Below are 22,507 nucleotides of genomic sequence, written 5' to 3'. Positions count from 1 at the left end.
CTGAGTGATGATAGCAGCAACATTTATAGACACTTGTTTTTGGAAAGCTTACATGCATGCACACGCACACATGCACAAAGACAGACAGACAGACAGACAGACAGACACACACACACACACACACACACATTTCTAGTATCTTCTGTCAGACGCTTCAAACACACCTCAGTTTCAAGGTTTAAAAGCAGCAGACAAGATTCCCAAGCGACATCTGACATACACAGTGATCTGGGTGTGGCTAGGTCTGTTGATTGCTCCTTATCCCTCGGAGCAGCCTCATCAGTACCTACCACGATGTAAGATAAGATTTACTAAACAGGCTAGCATGCAAGCCTATCAATTGTGGGTATGCTGCCAGGTGTGTGTGGGGTTCTTAAAAAGATATGGCAAACTGAATATCTTTCAACCTTAAGCAAAATTCAGAAACACATTACAATTATAAAACTGAGTAAGCCAAGGTCCAAAGTATGCTGGGCAGGGCACAGTAACCAAGTAGAAACTTTCCTTCTGAGCTCCACAAAGGTCCACCTAACGACCAGTATTCTTTCTACAGGTATTCTTGCTGAGGACGTTAGCTTCAGAGGGTCCCCTTTATAATCAGCCTGCTCCCATTTAAGAGATGACGTCACATCTCACCTTAGTACTGGGGTTTCAAGACTCTGCACAACCAAGCATTATTGCCAGTTTTATCTGTTTTGTCCATTTTTATATTTATAACTGTTCATTAAAATTTGCATAATTGTTTTAATGAACTCGTTCTAATGAGTTTTTCCTTTTGAAATGACATTTACTTATTTACATATATGTGTGTGCGCCTCTATATGTATGGCATGCATATGGAGGTCAAGGGACACTTTGGGGAGTCTGTTCTCTCCTTCCACCACTTGAGCCTTGGAGACAAAACTCAGGTTGCTGGCATACACACAAATATTTAACTTCTTAAACCCAAGTTTAATCTATAGTCATAAGAAAATCTAAAGATTAAATTTCAAGCTAGGCTTGGTAGCACATGTCTGTAATCAGGCTTGGGAGGTAGAGGCAAGATGATCACAAGTTTAAGGCCAACCTCAGCTACATGATACCCTAAATTTAAAATAAGAAAATTTTCTTTCCAATTCAGAAAAATCTATTGTATCGAGGAGTAGTGGTGACTCATACTTGCAATCCCAAAATTCAGGAGGCTGAGAAAGAAAGACTGCTATGAGTTCAAGGTCAGCCTTGAATCAAAAAGCCCAGAGACTTTATTGTAAAGAATTGGGAGTTACTGGGCTGGAGATGCTCAGGAGTAAAGAGCACATATTGTTCTTGCAGAGGACCTGGGTTCAGTTCTCAGCACCCACTTGGTGACTCACAACTATCTGTCACTCCAGTTCCAAGAGATCCAACACCATCTTCTGGCCTCACAGGCACTGCACACACGTGGTTCACAGACATGCATGCAGGCAAAATGCTCATACATATAAAATAAAAACATGTAAATCTTTAAAGCAATTGAGGTTATAGAAAGGCCTCCGGGCATAAGGGTGATCGCTTTAAGGCAACATTTAAAACCAACAGAGTACAAAGGTGAGACCAAGAGAGATGAGCGGAGTAAACCTGAGGATGATCCTAGGATTCTGCAGGCTATTTCCTCCTAATTAATAATAGTTTCAATTTTTAATAGGTTTTTTGTTTGTTTTGTCTTCTCAAGAGACAGTGTTTTTCTTTGTAAAGCACCTGGAGTGTCCTGGTGCTTGCTCTGTAGACCAGGCTGGCCTTAAACTCACAGAGATAAGTTTTAATTTAATAAATATAAATAATCATCATGGCAGGAAATGCTTCCTTTGCAACTGTTCAAATTTACAATGAAAATATTTGGATGCCAGTTTGAAAATAATCAAGGGGAAAAAAAATCATCTTTTCCAAATTCTTTGCAAAATGTTAAGCTCACTAATGTGAAGCCCAGAGCTTGCACTGAGAGTCTCTCCAGGCAGAAACCACATGTCTTAGCAGCCACCAAACAACAACAGGGACAGAAAAGAAATCACCAGCTGTCTTCACATCTGCCCAATTATAGAGCCCTGGAAAAGGGGAAATCACCACAGATTCTGTTCCCGAGACAACGCCTTCCAAAGCAGAGACTCATAGTAAACTCCAGTAGTGACCTTACTATAGACACCATTCCAAATGAAAACACCTGTTGTTTTAAGAGCAGAGCCTTTGCCTTTAACTAAGTATGGCTCTCTCCTCGGCTTACAGTGTGGAGTGCCCGTGCCTACTACAGCACATCTAACCAAGGGAGCATGGGCTTTCCCTACTACACTAGATAACTCTTAAGATCAAAGCAATGCCTCTCCAAAACAAATTTACCTAGGTTATTGCTAGCTAGCTCTGAGGAAACAGAGCTATCCCCAAATTTAAAGTTGGTGTGGTACGGTAGAGTCAGTCTGTTTACTCACCATACACTCATCTATTACAAATTTAGATGCTTTTACTATCACAAGAAGAGTTTTTAATTTGAGATTTTGTTTGCTAGCACTAATGGGCACCTGCTGTTGAAAGCAAGTGGAATTAAGTGCAGCGCTGATGTTCCTGAAGCCTCCGCCAATGGTCTGGACCTGTGCGGTTCTGGTTTCAGGGTACTCTGAATGTAGAAGTTTCCCACAGAGATTAAAGAATGAAGACCCACTGTCGGCAACAAGCCATGGGAGGCCAGGGGTGTGCCAGGGATCAACAGACACACAAAGGGTTTGTTATGCATCATCTCCTGGGAACCAGTAGGAGCGACAATTCAGCCAGCGTGGGACCTGGTCATCCAGCACCTTTTAGATTTTGTCAAGACTTCTGGATATATATCCCTTTAACTGAAAGCCAACTGTTAACTGCCCAAAACTGCAAGGCAGGCACCTCCCAGCCCCACCCAGCACGCCACACAGACATTTGAAGAGACAGACGAAGTGCCGTAGCTATGATCTTGGTTAAAGGGTTCATGATCTGCACCTTGCATTTTGAAAATACACTTACAGTTTAAGGTCTAGCCAACACTAGAAGCATCATACCCGAACCAAGTGCAGCCAGGGTGGCAGGTGGCAGGTGGCGCACTTAAGAAGATGTGAAATCCCAGGCATGAACTGCTGTTGTTTTGCATATTATGACTTAAGATGCATTGATAATTTACATGGACTTCCTCATTTTCAGGTTGGCTCTGGGCTACAACATACTAGAACCAACTTCTTTAAATTAGATAAATAGTTTGTAACAGGCAAGTTATAAGGCAAGTGACTAAGTTCCCATAAGCCCCTCAAAAAAATATTAAGAATATTTGTAGGTTTTCATAACAATTGAAGATACTAAAATCTAAGACGGGAGGGCAGACAACTAGGGAAAGGAGCACCCAGTACTTCTGAGCACCTCTGATTTAACCCAAAACAGCTCAGTTAAAGAAAATATAAAGAACTAGGTATGGTGGCTTACACCTACAAGCCTAGTACCCAGGAGGCTGAGGCAGGAGGACTGCCATGAGAGCAACAGAGTGAGTTCCCATGCTGGACTAGTGTCTAAAAAAGGATGATAGGTAGGTAGGTAGGTAGATATATAGATAAAAAGATGCAGCTTATGCTCCCAGTCCCCTGGATGCAAGCATGCACAAGAAGCTTTTAAACACTGTTTTAAATTGGAAATGACAGCCCTGTGACAGTGCTTGTGATATTGTCCTTCAAATTCCACAATTAATCAGATAAAGATAAAAGACTGAAAATCTACTTTGGGGATACCAATACTACAAACAGTGCAGTAATGAACAGAACACTCAAAATAGTTACTTAGATAAAACCTTTAATATAACTATTTATATTTAATAAGGGTACATAAGCTGATTTAAATCTGCAACCAGAACAATCCTCCATGGACTGCCGGACTGAGTTGTATTAAAAAGACACGCTATATTTAACCTGACAAAACTCAACTAAAACCCTCACTGGCTGCTTATTCCTGAGGGTCCTGGGGTTAAGTGCAGCAAGGGCACTACTGCAGTATGAAGAATTACATTATGATGCAGGTGCCAAGAGTAAACACTACACAGTCGAAGATGTTTCCTACCAGTGCCACCAAAGAGGCTTTTAGAAGCACAGACACACACACACACTTTTGTAGTGCATGCAGGGGAATGTGGCATGGAGCACTGCACATGTTAATATCAAGCTTGCTGCAATCTCTTAGCTATCTACGAAATATTCTTATTAGGTATACATGTAAAAAAATCATTAATTACATAAAAACAGCTAATTAAAATTAGTTAAGTAAGCTGGGCAGTGGTGGCATACACCTTTAATCCCAGAACTTGGGAGGCAGAGTCAGGTGGATCTCTATAAATTCAGTGCCAGCATAGCATACAGAACAAGTTGTAGGACAGCCAAAGCTACACAGAGAAACTGTCTCGAAAAACAAAACAACAAAAATAAATTAATTAATTAATAAAAATAAAACTAGTCAAATAATTTCAATTATCTTGAAGGAGTCCTGTGTATCCAAGGGGGGGGGGAACAAGGGAACAAGTTGGAAAACATATCTGAGTGTCCGAAACCACCCAATATGGTCAACATTGTTTATGTTTTGTTTTAAAGTGTTAGATTTAGGAAATTTTCCTCAATGAGGAACAAACAGAAAGCAGAAAGCTAAACAAAAGCAAATTAAATCAAGACATGGACATCAAAAACAATTTCGGCTTTACTTTTCCATGGAAGTTGATCCTATATCTAACACTGCACAAGGGTTCTTGCACAATGAAAAGAGAAGCAGAAGCCCCTTACACTGCCTCGCTTTGCCAGAGAATCACCGTAGTCTGCTGGCAAAGTCCGCTTGCTGGACTTTTTCTGCTCATGTTCAACTGCATCTTCAATTATAGGCTCAAGCCTCATCTGGACAAACACCAAAGATTGGGATCAATGTCTTTTCATTATACAAAGAAAGACCTAAAACCCTGTTTTATGTCTTTGCGTTCAATTAAACAAATGTATGACTAACAGGATTCAAAGTTAAAGGAAATGCAAAACCCCAGCAGTGACAAAAATTGGACATTCTAGGCCCCCACTTAAATCTCTTATCAATTTCAAGGTTTTCAGGTCTATTCTGAGACCTCACATTGGGATTTCAGCATCTTCATTCAAGATCCCACCCATGCAAATAAACTCATAAAAATCCCCAAACTTAGGAGAAATATGTGCCCACAAGCCCTCAGAATATCATGTCAATTCACCACCCAGTCACCCCAGTCCCCTTGTTGCCACGCGTGTGTGAGGTCCTGCTAACACGCAGACCTCTGCTTCTCTCCGAAGCCAAGGCCGCTGTATTACCTCGGTGAGAATGGTGGTGTCGTAAGATGGCTGATACTTTTCCTTTTCATGAGCCGTTCTCTTCTCCATCTTTTCTCGGTCGTTTTTTTGTTTCCTGTCCGCACCTTTAGGCTTGAACACAAAGTAGATGACTTCAATCACCTAGCTGCACACAGCTTTACAAATAAAACTGAGTATCCCTCCTGGGCTCCACTGTTTACCTTAAAGACTTTGATTTGGCAGCTAGCTGAGTGAAGATGATCCGTATATTCCCCATTTTCATTCTGCTTAAAGGTGTCAACTTGGATCCTAAAAGGCACTCCTTTTTCACCTCCATGCTTACGCGGGGTGAATTCTGTGCTGATACAGTGTACCTATAAAACAATTCAAGCAAAAATACATTCAAAAAAATCTTCCACCGGGGCTCTTTCTATTTTATCCCCTCATGGATGTACATTCAAGATCCCTTAAAACAGACAAAGCAGTCCAATTATCTCCTGAATTTCCTGAATGACTTTGGATGCAGATTTCAGAACCCCTCTGTTCCTGGATCCTTTCCTTCTAGGGCTTCTCTCGGGAGATTTGCTCCAGTGAGGGAAAAGAGCACAGACGCTACTTTGTAGCATCACCTGGCTCCATCCAACACCATACACTCAGGCCTGCTTCACCACAGCTTCTACCTTGCTGAAGACAGCCAAGGTTCTTGCTAATGCTTCTCTGTATACACCATATTGTCATTCTTTTCCCGGGCCATTTTCAGGCCCTAGAGCCTCATTCTTTATTCACCTAAACTCTCCAGGGTAACCCTTCTAAGTCCTGTCAGGATCCCAGAGGTGACATTCATTTTACTCCTCCCTTCAGAAAACAATCTCAGGGTACAACTGAGAAGTTAGCAAGCAGCAAGACCATAGTCATTTTAGACTTTACAAAGACATGCCCTTGTCCAAAAATATGCAGCGTGAAAGCTCACCTCTGAAATTTGGCCAGGTACTATACCTCTCATGTACTACAAAACTTGTTATTCTATTGGACAGATACGAGTATGAATCATGTCACCATCGTTAACTGATGGGCAACATTTGGGAGAAAATCCAAACACTGAATGCTAATGATCCTTAGAGTTGATGTAAACACTTAAGCTGGTCAACAATTCAATGGCTATCCCCTTTTGCAGTCATTTAACTACACAGTAGTTAAAATTCCACCACTTAAAAATTACCACAGTACATATCACAATCACTTTTAAGTTGTAAATATGTGGTCCTGTTAGTTTCAAGATTATCTTTTGGACACATGAAATGTGTGTGGATAAAATGCCATTGGTGTGTAACATGTGTAGCAGGGCCTGGTGTGGTGGTGCACAGCTGTACTCCCAGCACTAGGAGGAAGAGACAGATGGATCTCTGTACTCTCACTTGAGACTGGTCTGCATAGCAAGTTCCAGGCTAGCCAGAGCTACACAGTGAAACCCTGTTCAAAAAACAGTTCAATGACAACTAAAAGTAGAGAAAAAAAAAAGGTTAACTGCTCACACCACATGATGGACACACGAAGAATCCACTCTTATCTCTTCATTTGTGGAGGCTTTAAAGTTTGATTACAAATGTGCTTTAAATAATGGTAGAAAAAATTTTAAACCTGAAACTTTTTTCAACAGTATCCTTTTAAATAGCAGTTTCTGTTCAAGAGAAATGTGCATCACAAAAAACAGAAGTTTCTATTATGAACACCAGTAATAAAAAATAGAATTTAAAAGCCAGGTGTAGGTCGGGCAGTGGTGGCACATGCCTTTAATCCCAGCACTTGGGAAGCAGAGACAGGCGGATTTCTGAGTTCCAGGCCAGCCTGGTCTACAGAGTGAGTTCCAGGACAGCCAGGGCTATACAGAGAAACCCTGTCTCAAAAAAGCAAATAAACAAAAAAATAATAAAAACCAGGTGTAATGGCACATTATTCTACCTGGCAAATTCCAGGCCATCTAAGTGGAGAGAAAAAAACAAACAAACAAAAAAATCTTTTCACCAAATGTCTTTTATGTCTACACAACTAATCTACTAAATTAAAACATTTTAACTGTGTGTATTTAAAGAAGAAAAAGGCATTACATTATATTTTACAAGCAGGAAGTATTTTCATGAGACAGGAGTTTAAATGAGTGGGGCAGACATGGAAAGGCAAACCTGAATGAAGGCAGAGGTGCGCTTTGCAGGGTCCCACAGAAATTCAACTGCATTTAACTGGCTTGGATTTGTTCTTGTGTCAATTATTCCCACAGACATTGGAATATCTGTATGTTCAAACACAAGTTACAAAAAAAAAAAAAAAAAAAAAAAAAAAAAAAAAAGGATCCATTTTAAGTAATTCAAAGACTTACAATTTGAGCCTGGTGTGGTGGCACTCAAGTAGAGAAGTGGAGTCCCAGCTATTCGGAAGGCTGGGGTACAGGGGATGGCTTGAGACTAGGGGTTCAAGTGCAGCCTGGGCAGCATAGTGAAACCCCATTTCAAAACAAAACAAAACAAAACAAATCAAACAAACAAACAAACCAAACTTACAACTTACTATATTATGCTCTATGGAAATAATTAATCCATGGTGAACTCCCTTCAACGTTCTCCGTAGTCAACCTTGTCTTCAATATCAAATCCACCTAACAAGAATCACAGTTTCTCCCACCATGGCTTATATTTCATTTCATTAAAAATAAGATGGACGGTGCCAACTAAGGTTTTAGATAGCTTCAAATTCATACAATTCCTGGTTGAGGTTACTTTAGCATCACAAAGCTACTTCACTCCTTTAGCATTAAACAATTCTCAAGACATGGCTCTAACACCAATTGCATCCAAGCAAAAAATTTTACATGGTGCCAATTCTGTTACTGGAAAGCTACACAGCACCTTCATTTCCACGGTCTTTTGATGGCCACCTGTACCTAAATCGAGAAGCCTGTCTCCTGGGCGATTCCACTTCCAGCCTTCAAGCTGCTGATGTTCTGTGTACTGTAGCCGTCTGTCATGGAACACCACCCTTATGATGCTCTGTGAAACGAGGGAGACAGGTAAGCCTTCTAACTGCTCAGAAGCATCATCACTGCTACATATTCATCGACACTAGATGAGCGTACAAATCTAGCTTTTGCTTTAAATACTTCTTCTGTTTAGTCGGCTCTCACACTTATAATGCAGCACTTGAGAGGTTGAGGCAAGAGGACTACTTCCAGTCTGAAGCCAGCCTAGGTCACATTTCAAAGCTAACATAGACTATCGTGACAGCTTACTTCCAAAATAAGAGAAGAAAAGTTCCACCTGTGAACTTTTCTATTCTTGGACACCCGATTTATGGCACATGTACTTAGTAACTAGGAATGATAACTAAAAATTATGCCCAAATTTAAAATGTGTAATTTCAAAGTAATTCAATATTATCATTCAAAAACCAATGTACACAACCATGAAATTAGCGAGCAGGAATTAGATTTCTATGAGAAAATACCTCTGCCTAAAAGAATTGTGAAAAATGAAAAAAATATTATGAATATAGATAGATAACCACAGACACAACAGTAAACTATTAATCTCTCTTTTTTAAAAGATTTATTTATTATTATAAGTAAGTACACTGTAGCTGTCTTCAGATGCACCAGAAGAGGGCGTCAGATCTCATTACGGGTAGTTGTGAGCCACCATGTGGTTGTTGGGATTTGAACTCATGACCTTTGGAAGAACAGTCAGTGCTCTTACTCACTGAGCCATCTCGCCAGCCCCGTAAGCCTTTTTTTTTATGCCTCTTCCCCCACCTCCCCCACCAGATAGGGTTTCTCTGTATATCCCTGGCTGTCCTGGAACTCACTCTGTAGACCAGGTTGGCCTCAAACTCAGAGATCCACCTGCCTCTGCCTCCCAAGTGCTGGGATTAAAGGCATGTGCCACCACTGCCCCGATCTATTAATCTTAATACTAGCTGCAGTGACTCATGCCTGAAATGCCAGCAGTCTAGAGGCTATCTCAGAAATAACAACAATGGCAAGGTTTCTTTAAGGACAGGCTGGTAAGATGGCTCAGAGAGTAAAGTGCTTGCCAGATAACCGAAGACTGATCCTGGGAACTAACGTAAAGGCGGGGAGAGAGAATTGACTCAATAAAATTTTCTTCTAACTTCCACACACACATTGTGTCATACACATACAACTAAATTATACAAATTAATAAAACTACAAAGATGACCATTCTAGCAGGGCCTAGTGATGCAGGCCTATAATCCTAACTACTTGGGAAGTTGGAGGATTATCAGAAGTATGAGGCTGGCCTAGGCTGTAGTAGGAGTGCAAGGCCATCCTTCACAATTTAACAAGTTCCTGTCTCAAATTTTATACATATGAAAAAGTAGAGCCAGGCATAAGAGTTCCCACCTATAAGCCCAGCACATCACGGAGGAGGATCCCAGCAAGTCTGAGGCTTGAGCTACATAGTGAGTGCCAGGCCCCAACAGGACAACTAAAAAGTCAAAGGGTAGTAGTAATGTTGGGAGTAGCTTGACTGGAAGATACAAAAGAACACTGGAAGGAACTAAATGTTCTGAGTAAAAGGAGACTTCACCTATAGAACTAGCACTAGATAAAGGGCCAACTACCAAGTCAAGGCCACGGGGCAGAGACCAGTGCACAGCCACTAAGCCAAGGCCAAGGAAACAGAACCTGGTACACAGGCACAGGCCCTGCAATCCCAACACTTGGGAGGCCGAGGCAGTAGGACCAGGAAACCTAGGTCACAGGTCAGTCTAGGCCACAATACTGACTTCAAAGCCATCTGGGCTATATAAAGAGGCCTTACTCCAGATTAGGCTACAAAGTGAGCCCACAACATTCATAAATAAAAAGCAAGGAGAGATAGCACATCAAATATGTTCAACACATAACATCTCTGACAACATAGCACATGAGTACCTTGTGTCTCCAAATTTAAGCTGTGCAGTCAAAGATGACAGGGCCAATAAAATGTAAAAAGATGTGATTTTCAATACATTCATCCTATAATCATCTATGTTCTTAATTCTACCTCTCAGGATATAATTGGGTATATTCTAACACATGCAACAGAAAAAAATCCAGATGTTATCAACTGATTGGTGAGCTGGAAGTAGAACCTCGTAAAATGACCCTTTCACTCCAAGTTAATCTGACAGGTATTTTAACTAGCTTGATGAAATTATTTTCAACATGTCTTACCTACTAGCTATTTCTCAATCAGGTAACTGCCTTAAAAAGCCAATTAAACCAGGTGTGGTGATGCACATCTTTAATCCTGGCATGAGGGTTGGGGGAAGGTAAGAGGATCTCTGAGTTTGAGGCCAGCCTGGTGTACAGAGTGAGTTCCACGGTGGCTAGATCTATTACATAGAGAATTTTCATCTCAAAAACAAACAAACGGGGCTGGCGAGATGGCTTAGCGGGTAAGAATACTGACTGCTCTTCTGAAGGTCCTGAGTTTGGATCCCAGCAACCACATGGTGGCTCACAACCACCTGTAATGACATCTGACGCCCTCTTCTGATGTGGAGCAAGCGGGGCCGGCAGAGGTCCTGAGTTCAATCCCAGCAGCCATACACATGATGGCTCAGGGCCATCTGTACAGCTATAGTGTACTCATACACATAAACTAAATAAAATAAATCTTAAACAAACAAACATGCCACTCTTCACTGATAAATCCAATTCTGATATTTAGTGTGTATATCAACATCAACAGTCTTAGATGATAACTTAACCAAAACCATGAATTAGTGAACTGTATAACCCAACATGCACACAAGGAACACAGGGTATAGTGAGAGATCCAGCTCAGCAGCTAGTACTAACTGCTCAGGAAGGATCTGCATTTGTGGAAGACCCAAGTTGTGTTTCTAACACCCACACAGAGGCTCAAAACCACTTGTAATTCCAGCTACCAGGAATCTTCTGACAGCTGAGAACTCTTGCATTATGTGTGTGTGTGTGCGCACATACACACACATATACACACACATACACACACACAAATTTTATAAGATCTTTTAAAAATAGAGCATAGTGGTGAAACTAAGACTGAGAAGTTGTTGGTAATTGCTTATACTGACAAGAGAATCTACTATGAGAACTTAAGATAGACACATGCTACCACGTAAAAGGTATAGGTGACTTCACAGTACCTCCTCTCTACTTCTAGATGTGAGTAAAGTTTACAATACAAAAGTTAAAAGGCCAGGCCTGGGCAGGCAGTGGTGGCACATGCCTTTAATCCCAGCACTTGGGAGGCAGAAGCAGGCAGATTTCTGAGTTCAAGGCCAGCCTGGTCTACAGAGTGAGTTCCAGGACAGTTAGGGCTATAAAGAGAAACCCTGTCTTGCAAAACAAAACAAAACAAAACAAAACAAAACAAAACAAAGGCCAGGCCTGACAGCACAAGCCAGCAACTCTGCTCTTATCCTGAGGCAGGATGACTGTAAGTTCAAGGCCTGTGAGGTCTACATAGGGAGCTCTAGATGGCTTATTCACTTATAAGATAAAGAGTCCAATGGAGTTGCAATTTCACTCACTGATAGAGAGCTAAGCATGCATGGGGCCTGAGATTCAATCCTCAATATTAAGAGGAAAACCAAAAACTGAACAAAAAAGCTTTTAAGATATTCTAACAACTTTGGGACTTGGAGAAAAAGTATGCATTAAGCTGTGGGTTTAATCCCCAGCACCTACACAGACTCAGCATGGTGATAGTCACCTATCATGCCAGTATTCACAGGTGGAGGCAGAAACACCAGAAATCCGAGGCAATCTTCATCCTACGTGATGTACCTGAGACCAGCCTGGACTAATGAGACCTTGTCCCCAAACACACATGCACCACTTCTGGATCCAGTTTTAAAGGTCTCAACACAGGACACATCAAATACTAACCAATTTTATTACAGAATCCATCCTAACATTTTAACCTTTTATACATGTAAAAGCAGCATGCTCCAGTTGTCAAATTTAACTTTCACAGTGTTTGTCATATCTCCTCTAAAAAATGATTACTGGGGGTAGTGTTGCATATCATCTGGCCTGTGTGAGATCCCAGTCTGATCCCTGGTATGGTAACACATGTCAGGAGGGCTGAGCCCTGCTGACAGTGCAAGTACACCTTTCCAATAAACTTATTACAAAACCTATTGCCTCTAGTGTTGTGGTATGTGTAATGTGCTCTGTGCTCAGGCAGACAGAAGTTAGGACTCACCCTACATGCCCTATGTGAGAGTATGTGTGAGTATGAGGGTTGCATGAGAAGCAACCCTCAAGGTTGAGCAGACAAGGGCTGTCTGTCCTATGTAGGATGATGGACATCCTCATTTAGATATGTTAGTACGTAAACTGAAATTCCAAGTTATACTACAGAAAAAAATTTAAAAGCAAAATAAAAGGATCTTTAGAAAGTTTCAAATTAATATATTTTCAAATTATAGATTAGGACTGATCAGATGACTCAGCTGGTAAAAGTGCTTGCAGAACAAGCCTGACAAGCTAGGTTCAAGCCCCAGAATGCAAAGATGGAAGCGAAGACAAACTTGCAAGTTATTCTCTGGCCTCCACATATGGCATGTGCCTCCCTGTCCATGCGTGTGCACGTGCTCTCTCCCCTAATAATAAATAAGATTTAAAGAGTCGGCTTAGCTGTGGTGATGGGCTCTACTCTGCACCTAAGCTAGCTTCTCTACTGCCTTCTGGTTCCCAACAACTGTAGTTTCCATTTTACACATAAAAATACAGCCTAAAAAGCCCAAACTTTTAAAATAGTCATTTTTCCAAAGAGATATTTGAATTTCTTTATAAAAAAGCTTGTAGCAGTGGCTCAGAAGATAAGGTACAAGTTCCAGAACACACGTAGTGGAAGTAGACAGCCTGCTCTGTCGGGCCTCCAATGATGTGCTGTGGCAGTGGCACGTGCACAAGATGAACATGCATTTTAAAAAGAACCAAAGAAATCTCTTGCATGAAAATAGCCACTTTATTCAAACACCACAGTATCTATTACAAATTAAAACAGACTGTCCTTACCTTTACCAACTTCCCACTGATCTCAGGCATATCTCCCATTTTGCGATTATCCAGCATCCGAATTTCATAAGACTGGCCTAATTTAAAAAAATTATGTATCAAAACCAATCCATGTAAAGAACACTACTCCACTCTACATAATTCAACTGTCCCTTACAATAAATACACAACTACATGACATTAATTTGTCAGTGTTAGCCCTAGAAGAAAATTCAAGTTTATCTTTTTCTTCAAATCACAGCAGTCTGTTCTAATCACCCATGGGGTTGTCTCTCAGTCTATTTTCACCTTCCCTTCTACTCAACTTCTACTGAGATCAAGTTTCTGCTTTTCTGAAGTATTAATTTATACCATAAAAGTTACCTTTTAAGTTATAATTTCTGGGATTTTAAATATGGTCAGAGCTGCACAGCTATCACTCCCTCTAATTTTAGAGCATCTTCATCATCTTACACACAAAGCCACACCCAGGAGGATTACTTCCTATGCTCTCCTACGCCCCCTGAGCCCCTAGACAATCACTAACCCACTTCTGTCTCTTAGGGACTTAACTACTAGAGACATTTGTGTAAACAAAAACATAATATGTGAGGTTTTGGAGCCTGGGTTCTTTCATTTAAATGTAACAGTTTTCTATTTTATTGCCAGAAAATATTCTATGGCATACATAGACCAAATTGTGTTCATCCACTCATCAAGTGATGTATATTTTGTTTTGTTTCCAATCTAGGAATAACAAATGATGGTACTACAAACACAGACAAACCACTTTTTTGTATAGACCAAGACCAATTTTAATCTGGAAGTCTCTCTCTGTGTTATTGAATACAAGCCACATTTGCCCAGTGCTTCATTTGTATACACAACCCCCACACACCCACACACACTTTATACACATTGGTCTAATTTAGAAAATGAGGAATAAGCTGCTACAAAAAAAAAAAAAAAAAAAAAAAAAAAAATTAACCATGAGAAGCTGGAGACATAGCTCAGTGTCACAGGGCACTTACTGCTTTTCCAAAGGACATGAGTTTGATCCCCTGTCCCTGAATCAGGTGCTTACAATCTCCTATAATGTTAGCCCAAGGGGCAACACTCACACCCACACTGCCTACCCCAACAAAGAAACACACATATACATTAAATGTACACAAAATTAAGAAGAAATACTACTTCTGGGTTGTTATTAACAAAAATGACAATGTCATTTGGTATAAACTGGTGATTGTTCTGTAGTACTTGTAGAGCTGGAGAGTTAACTACCTACACCCTATCAATCTTGGGGCAAACTCTAGATCAGCACTTCTAAACCTATAGGTCGAGACCCCCATAGGGGTCTCCTATCAGATATTTACATTATGATTCATAACAGTGGCAAATTGACAGTTATGAAGTAGCAACAAAATAACTTTATAAGTTGGGGATCACAACATGAGGAACTATACTAAAGGGTTGCAGCTTTAGGAAGGTTGAGAACCAGAGATAATACTTATCAGCAAAAGGTTATCAAAACATAGTCAAATTACTTGAAAACTAGTAGAAACAAAAACCAGTAGGCATAATACATTACTAAAAAATATTCTTAAGTTTGTCCATCATATTGAAAGAATAATAAAAGCATTTATGACAGGAGCAGCTTTAGAGCTTTAAACTAAGGCATAGACTGCAATGTAACAGTGAATCTTAATTTTGAAAATTAACATTTTTTAAAAAGCATGAATGCAGTTTTGAAAAATATACCAGCATACACTTAAAGTTACACCAAATTTTACAAGAACTTTGTGTTAGTTATCCAATTAATCATAATGTTTAACTAAAAGACAACACCCTAGTAGATGAAGAAAGACTGAGAACTTCAGGCCAGCCTAAGGTACATACTGAAGCACTGTCTTGAAAAAGTCAAGTGGACTAGGAATGACTTCATACAATGGTAAACTGCAAATATTCCTTTAGAAAGCAACCTGTGTGCACCTCTCAATATGTTAAATTCCAAACCTTTGGGTTCTGGAATTTTAACAAAAATACAAGAAAAGGACTATTTTAAGGACTATTTACTTGTATTTTTGTCCAAGGGCTGTCTGTCCAATACTCAAGAAGTACTCACAAAGGTGGGTGTGGTGGTGCTTGCCTTTAATCCAAGCACTATGGAAGCAGAGGCAGGTGAATCTCTGAGTTTGAGGCCAGCCTGGTCTACAGACTGAGTTCCAGGAAAGCCAGGGCTATACAGAGAAACCCTGTGTTGGGAAGGTTGCGGATGTGTGTGTGTGTTGACCCAAAGGAGAAAGTCAACTTCCTTGAAATAAATGCAGACCACTGTTCATCTCAGTTTGAATTGGCAGGGCTACAAGACATATTTCCATTAGCAGAGTTTAGAAGCACAGGTCTCTCCCTGGAGACATTGTTTTCTGCTTTTAGATGTAAACTTCCAGAGGAGAGCTGAGAACTGCTCCAGAGTACTGATCAAGAACAGCTGCCAGCATCAGACACGGTGAAGACTGCAAGGAGCAGGCCCACAGCAGATCAAGACTTAAAAGGATTAAGTCAGAGACCATGGGGCATCCATATTGATAAGTTAGTTTAAAATTTGGAGCTACAAGGAGAGATTGGGCTGGACAGGCTACAGAGGGCTTTTCTGGCTGCAGTTGTTAGGTGAGGCCATTTGAACACTCAAGGAGCAAACACAAAAGCAGAGGGCGTAACCTCTTAGAGTCACCCAAGGAAAGCAGTGAGAGGCCGAGAACTCATTTGGTTCATGGACAAAGGGAAACTTGTCGCATTGGGATTACTCATGATTCTCAGGAACTTGAAACCCACATGACTGACAGAGTAAGAGCAAGGCAAGCCCTGGCACCCCAGCTTTCTTTGCTTGATGTTTTGTGGTCCACCTAAGGAACTATGAAGCTGACAGCTGAATGCCTTCCCACAGACAGATCAAGAGTTGCTGCTCTTGGACAAAAACTCTGTTTATTCTCCCAAACCAGCAGTGGGCTTTTAAAGGGTTGGTGAACTGGACATGGTATTATGTACCTGTAATTCCAGGCTGAGGCAGGAGTTCTAGCACAGCCTATTTTAAATTCCAAGGTAGGGAATACAGTTCACCCCAGCAATCCCTCCCATTCTATGCTGGGATTAAAGGCATGTGCTGCCCAGCATGGCTGAGTAGTAAGTGTTTTTAAGGCTGGAAATCTGAGCATGTGGGAGGCAGAGGCAGGAGATCTCTAAATTTGAGGCCAGCCTGGTCCACACAGTGAATTCCAGGACAGTCAGAACCATACAACTGAGGCCTTATGTCACGGGGGTCAGCTGGGGTCAGGGTGAGCTGAAGGGTGGAGGGACAGCAAGTGTTCTTAACCGCTGTGCTACCTATGCTCTAGCCTCTCCTTTCTATAGCACTGACTTTTAATAACAAGAAGAAAAACTAACGGAAATCTACCTTAGAATAAAACAAAAGTAATTTAAAACTTCATTTTTTTCTAAAGTATACAATATTTTAATAGAAATTTAAGTCAACAAATGTGTTACTAGATCCTAGAGCATAAGCTCTATTTACAAAGTAGTTAATATTGGTTAATTACCATTCATAGCAGAATGTTTTCCGACTAGAATTCAACTCTAAATGAACAGTATTGTGAGAGAAAGTAGGAGAAAGGTTTTTTGCTTACAGAGTGAGGTGATGCCCCAGTGGCTACAGGGAGCTAAGCCACAGCGCAGTAAGGCAGAGCAGGTCTCACATACATCCCCTTCCAAAGGCTTAGCCTCTGGCAAAGAGTAATCTACTCAGTCAGACCCTGCTCAAAGGAGAACCAGTTACTCCAGATTGGACTACTTTCCTAACTCTGCATACAAATGGCTCCTCAGACATAACCAAGCAAATACACAGTTGCAGATCTTAAACTCTACTACTCCTATAGTTTGAACACAACACCCCTCCCAGCCAGCTAAGAATTCTTCTTCAACTTCTGCTACCTAAATTACCTTCAGTTTCCTCTTTCTTGTTCTTCGTGTTACCCAATGGTGCAGTTCTGATGAGTGTCTCTGAGAGACAGGGGAAGAATGAGCCTAAGGGAAGTACTAGCAGATAGTGAGCAACAGCATTAGCTCTGGAATACCTGCCAGCTCTGCTCTGAACCTACCCATCAACAGGGAGCTAAGAAGCAAAGCTGAGCCGTGGGGCATATACATGAGGCAGTGCCTGACCCCCAACACAGACAGAAGTCAAGGAAAGTGTACTTATTTTCCCAAATATTCAATGTAATAATAATGATGATGATGATGATGATGATGATAAGAATAGCGAACTCTGAGCCACATGGTGGCACAATTTTAATCCCAACAACTGAGGGAGAGGCAGGCACATCTCTTTGAGTTCAAGGCCGGCTGGGTCTGCACAGGGAGTTCCAAGGATAGTCAGGGATATTCAGTGTGGTGGTTTGAATACAAATGGTCCTATAGACTCTTGTGTTTGAATGTTTGGCCCATAGGGAGTGGCACTATTAAGAGGTGTGGCCTTGTTGAAGAAGGTGTGGCTTTGCTGAAGGAAGCATGCCATTGTAAAGACAGGTGCTGAGGTTCCACATGCTCAAGCTAGGCCTAGTGTGGCAATCTCCTTCTGCTGCCTGTGGATCAAGATGCAGAACTCTCAGCTCCTTCTCCAACATCATGCCTGCCTTCACTCTGCCATGTTTTCACCATCACAATAATGAACTGAAGGTCTAAAACTGTAAGGTAGCCCCAACTAAATGTTTTCCTTTATAAGAGTCACCATGAGAGGGCTGGAGAGATGGCTTAGAGAATAAGAGTTAAGAGGACTGTTTGTTCTTCCAGAGGTCCTAAGTTTAATTCCCAGCAATTACATGGTGGCTCACAACCATCCATAATGAGATCTGATGCCCTCTTCTGGACCAGTAGGCACACATGCAAGCAGAATGCTGTATACATAATAAATACATCTTTAAAAAAAAAAAAAAGAATTGTCATGATTATGGTGTCTCTTCATGGCAATAGAAAACCTAACTAAGACATACAGTGAGACACTATTTCAAAAGGTGGATGGGGACAGGGATTAGGGGGCTGGGGGAGGCAATGTGGTCCCCAAGATAGCAGCAGCCTCACCTAAATTTAACCTCTAACCTCAGTACTCGGCAGGTGGACCTCTGTGAGCTCCAGGTCAGTCAGAGACCTTGTCTCAAAAGAGAAGAGAGGAAAGAAGGAGAGGAGAGAGGAAAAAGAAAAAAGCAAAGTTCTTGGGTTCTGCCCTAAACCTACTAGGAACTGGGATCTCACTCTCAGCCTCTTGCAACTCTGAAAGCATTGCACTGTGTGGGAGCACAAGTACCTGGCTGGGCAGCGCTTCCCCTTGGAACAAGGGCCTGTTCCAGAAAACTCTTAGTGGGTCTGCTAAGGGGTCAGCACTTGCCTTACCCACCTAGAGCCCAAGCACCTCAAAAACAAACAAAATACCTCTTTCTAAAGTAGCTAAGAATTAACCATGTCTTTTGTCAGTGCCTAAGCAACTCTTACTATAGTCAGCCAACAGAATAAAAAAGGTTAAGATGAATATCCTTGCCCCAGTGGTTACTTCTGAAATTTTTAAGTCCTAAAAAAATTACTAAATAAAATCATTTGAAAATTAAATCTCCCATAAATGAACCCCAAATAGCTTCCATATATTAAAAAAAAAAAATGAGGCAACCACACATGCCTCAGACAGGACTACTGTCTTTAAGATAAGCTCCTTATTAAGGGAAATTACAAGTCATTCTTCTACTTTTTTTTTTTGGAGACAGGGTCTCACTTTGTAGCTTTGGAACTCACTGTGTAGACCCGAGTGACCTTAGACGCAGAGGTCTGCCTGCCTCTGCCTTCTAAGTGCTAGGCTTAAAATCATGAGCCAAAGGCCCAGGTCCCTTCTACATTTGGTAATATTAACCATAAATATAAAGACTAAAACCTATTGTTAAATGAATAAAGAGTCCATTTAATGACAGGAAAAGAACTACAAACTACATAAAAGGGCGGTTCATGGATAACACTGTTGGCACAAAGAAAATGTTCTACAGTGTTTGCTTAGCTTGGACAATTTAAGAACTTCACTTTTAATTATCAATAGCACTGTAGGTTACAATATCAAAACATTACTTTAAGATTTCTGTAGAGCTTTACATGTCAATATACGGCAAACCATACTAACCTTGGTTCAAGTAAGTAAGCGTCTCATCGTGCAGTTTCACGGCTGGCGAAGTTGCAGCACACATTACATACTGGAAGGGGGGGTGCTTGGCCTCATCTTCCAAGGAAAGGCTGGAATCTTCTTGCTTAAAAATGGGCAATGCCAACACATCACTGAAAAACAGAACAGTAAAACTGACCTTTCTTTGTGTTTTAGATATTTGAAAACATAAACATAACTCAGGGGTTATTATTACCAGCCATCCAATGCTCAAGATTGAACCTAAAACTGTGCATGTGCTAGGAAGTCAATTATTACACTTAAAATTTAATGTAAGAAATATTTTATAGAACAAAACAACTATTAATGCTAATCTGGTTCATCTAAAAGATACTATTTAAGTCATCCATCTCACTAATGAAAGTACATGAGAAACATGGTCAAGTAAGAGCACGTAGCATGGGACTTAGTGGAGAACACCTGCTAACATGCCAGGCTCTAGGCTTAAACCCCAACACCACAACAAACAACAACAAAAAACATCTGGAATTTTTTTTCTTTTAAAATCTGTAAACTGGCCAAGCATAGTGGTATAGGTCTTTAATCTCAGCCCCAGGAGGCAGAGGCAAGTGGATCTCTATGAGTTCAAGGCCAGACTTGCAAGATTTACACACTAAGACCCTCTCAAAATAAATAAGTAAAAATAAAATAATAAACTCTGGCTAGGGATATAGCTCAGTTGGTAGAGTTTGAGCTGCATGAGACCTTGTTCCAATCAAATAAAAAATAAAACAAAACCAAATTATGCAGATTACCTTCCTTTAAAGAAGAAAAAGTAAATTTAGAGTGCATAGCTATCTGTTTTAAAAGGTGGCAACTAAGACTGCTGCCAAAAACACAAAAACAAAACAAAACCAACCAAACAAACAAACAAAAACAGTCATGCCAGCATGATGGAGCCACAAAGAAGTACCAATAAAATGATGCTCGACAAAGCTCCCCACTGAGGCCAGCTGCAGCTGAGAAGGGTTTCTTGTGTCGTCTCACAAGCAAAAATGACTCACAAGCAAACTGGCAGTACGAACAGCAGCTACTTTTCTACCAGGAGTGACCTGCATCCAGGGGTTCTGGGACTGTCTACACCTGTCAGAATTGTGGTTGAACATACCTGGGCATGGTTAACTTTCTCTGTTGGTGTTTAGCTGCTTCACTGAATATCAATACTCATTGTTTAACAGTGTATGATTCTATTATTTTTGGCATACTGATAACAGTCACGCAACCATTACTAGTGTTTAATTCCAGAACATTTTCCTCCTTAAGAAGAAATCTCATGGGCTGGAGAGATGGCTCAGTGGATAAGAGCGCTGATTGCTCTTCCTAAGGTCCTGAGTTCAAATCCCAGCAACCACATGGTGGCTCACAACCATCCATAATGAGATCTGATGCCCTCTTCTGGTGTGTCTGAAGACAGCTACAGTGTACTTATGCATAGTAAATAAATAAACCTTTTAAAAAAAAAAAAAGAAGAAATCTCTTATTATTGTAATATCAGCTCTTGGGAGAATAACAGTTTGATGCCAGCCTATATTATACTGTGAGATCTTCAAAAACAAAACAACCCCCTCCCCCGAAACAGCTAGGCATGGTGGCACATGCCTTTAATCTTAGCACTTGGAAGACAGACTCAGGTGGATCTCTGTGAGTCTGAGGCCAGCCTGGTCTACAAAGCAAGTTTCAGGACAGCCAGAGAAACTCTGTCTCAAAAAAACAGACCAAACCAACTCGAACTGAACCAACCTAACCCAACGACCCAATCACCTACCTACCAACCTCTAACCAACAAAGAGGGCAAGAATGCAACTTAGCTGATAGGATGTTCAACTACCTCAAGTGTAGCCCTGGGTTTGATCCCTGGCACCACTCAAAGCAGATGTGGTGGCTCTGCTTGTAATCCCAGAAGTTCAAAGTCAACCTTACTACAGAGCCAGTTTAAGCTACAAGAGGCCCTGCCCCCATATCCAACTGTAGTGACTCACTGTCCTGCCTCCTCCCCTACCCATCACTGGTCTCTACTAATTTGCTGATTCTAAACAGTTAATGCAAATGAAGTTATATATTGTCTCCTGTGATGGGCCTGTTGCACCTTGCATCTTGTCAGGTCTCCCTGTAGTTCAGCATAAATCACAACTTCTCTCCTTAGTACAACCTTACTACACTACATGGACACAGCACATTCTGCATCTGTTCTGAGGACATGGGGCTTCTTCTCTGTTGAACAGTGATGGAAACATGCTTATGTTTCTGTGTAGACATGACTCAGCTCCCTGAATATGAGCCTCGGCAGAGTCGTGGACCACATGGTCCAACAGCTTTCCAGAGCAGATAGAACATGTGCCCACATTAACACAGGGAGGATTTAAAAAACATTTAGTTATTTTTATGTTATGTGTATGAGTATTTTTGCCTGCATGTATGTGAGTATGTGTACCACATGCATGTTTGGTGCCCATGGAAGCCAGAAGAGGGCATTAGATCCCCTGGAACTGGAGTTGTGAGTTACCATGTGTGTCATGAGTGCTGGGAACAGAATATGAGCAGCAAGTGCTCTCTCCAGCTCCCTTGTAGTATTTTTTGTTTGTCTGACACAGGTTGTCATTTAGCTCAGGCCAGTTTCAAACTCACTATGTAGCCATAGAATTAACATGAACTCTTGATTCTCCTCCTACCTCTAACCTCCCAAGTTCTGGGATTACAGGCATGGACTACCATGACTTATGATACTAAATGTTTCTTAAACTTGACTTGATTAAAAATAAAATGTGGGGCATGGTGGCACACACTTTTAATCTAAGCACTCCACAGGCTAAGGCAGGCAGATCCATTCCTGTGAGTTATAGGCCAGCTTGGTCTACATAGTTCCAGGCCAGCCAGGCTATATCATAAGACCTTGTCTCAAAA

At 41.0% G+C, this 22,507-nt stretch overlaps 1 protein-coding gene across 9 annotated transcripts in view; it reads right to left on the bottom strand.

Annotated features, from left to right (window-relative positions):
* Positions 1 to 22,507, bottom strand: part of Ubp1 (upstream binding protein 1) — a 45,950-nt gene that overhangs the window by 12,131 nt on the left and 11,312 nt on the right. For 7 of the 9 annotated variants that reach the window (XR_004111934.1, XR_004111935.1, XR_004111933.1 and 4 more), the window contains 7 exons: positions 19,568 to 19,719; positions 13,378 to 13,454; positions 8,245 to 8,350; positions 7,490 to 7,596; positions 5,531 to 5,683; positions 5,331 to 5,441; positions 4,788 to 4,895 (listed from right to left, as the gene is read on the bottom strand). Coding sequence is in view for 4 of the 9 variants with exons in the window: in XM_031345988.1 (XP_031201848.1) it covers positions 4,788 to 4,895; positions 5,331 to 5,441; positions 5,531 to 5,683; positions 7,490 to 7,596; positions 8,245 to 8,350; positions 13,378 to 13,454; positions 19,568 to 19,719 (814 nt within the window). In the remaining 5 variants the exon portion in view is untranslated. The remainder of the gene's footprint in view (positions 1 to 4,787; positions 4,896 to 5,330; positions 5,442 to 5,530; positions 5,684 to 7,489; positions 7,597 to 8,244; positions 8,351 to 13,377; positions 13,455 to 19,567; positions 19,720 to 22,507) is intronic. The other 2 variants (XR_004111936.1, XM_031345990.1) reach the window with 1 other exon arrangement.

Source organism: Mastomys coucha, unplaced genomic scaffold, assembly GCF_008632895.1.
Source record: "Mastomys coucha isolate ucsf_1 unplaced genomic scaffold, UCSF_Mcou_1 pScaffold23, whole genome shotgun sequence".
NCBI classification, from domain to species: Eukaryota; Metazoa; Chordata; class Mammalia; order Rodentia; family Muridae; genus Mastomys; species Mastomys coucha.
This window is presented reverse-complemented; position numbering and strand designations above follow the sequence as displayed.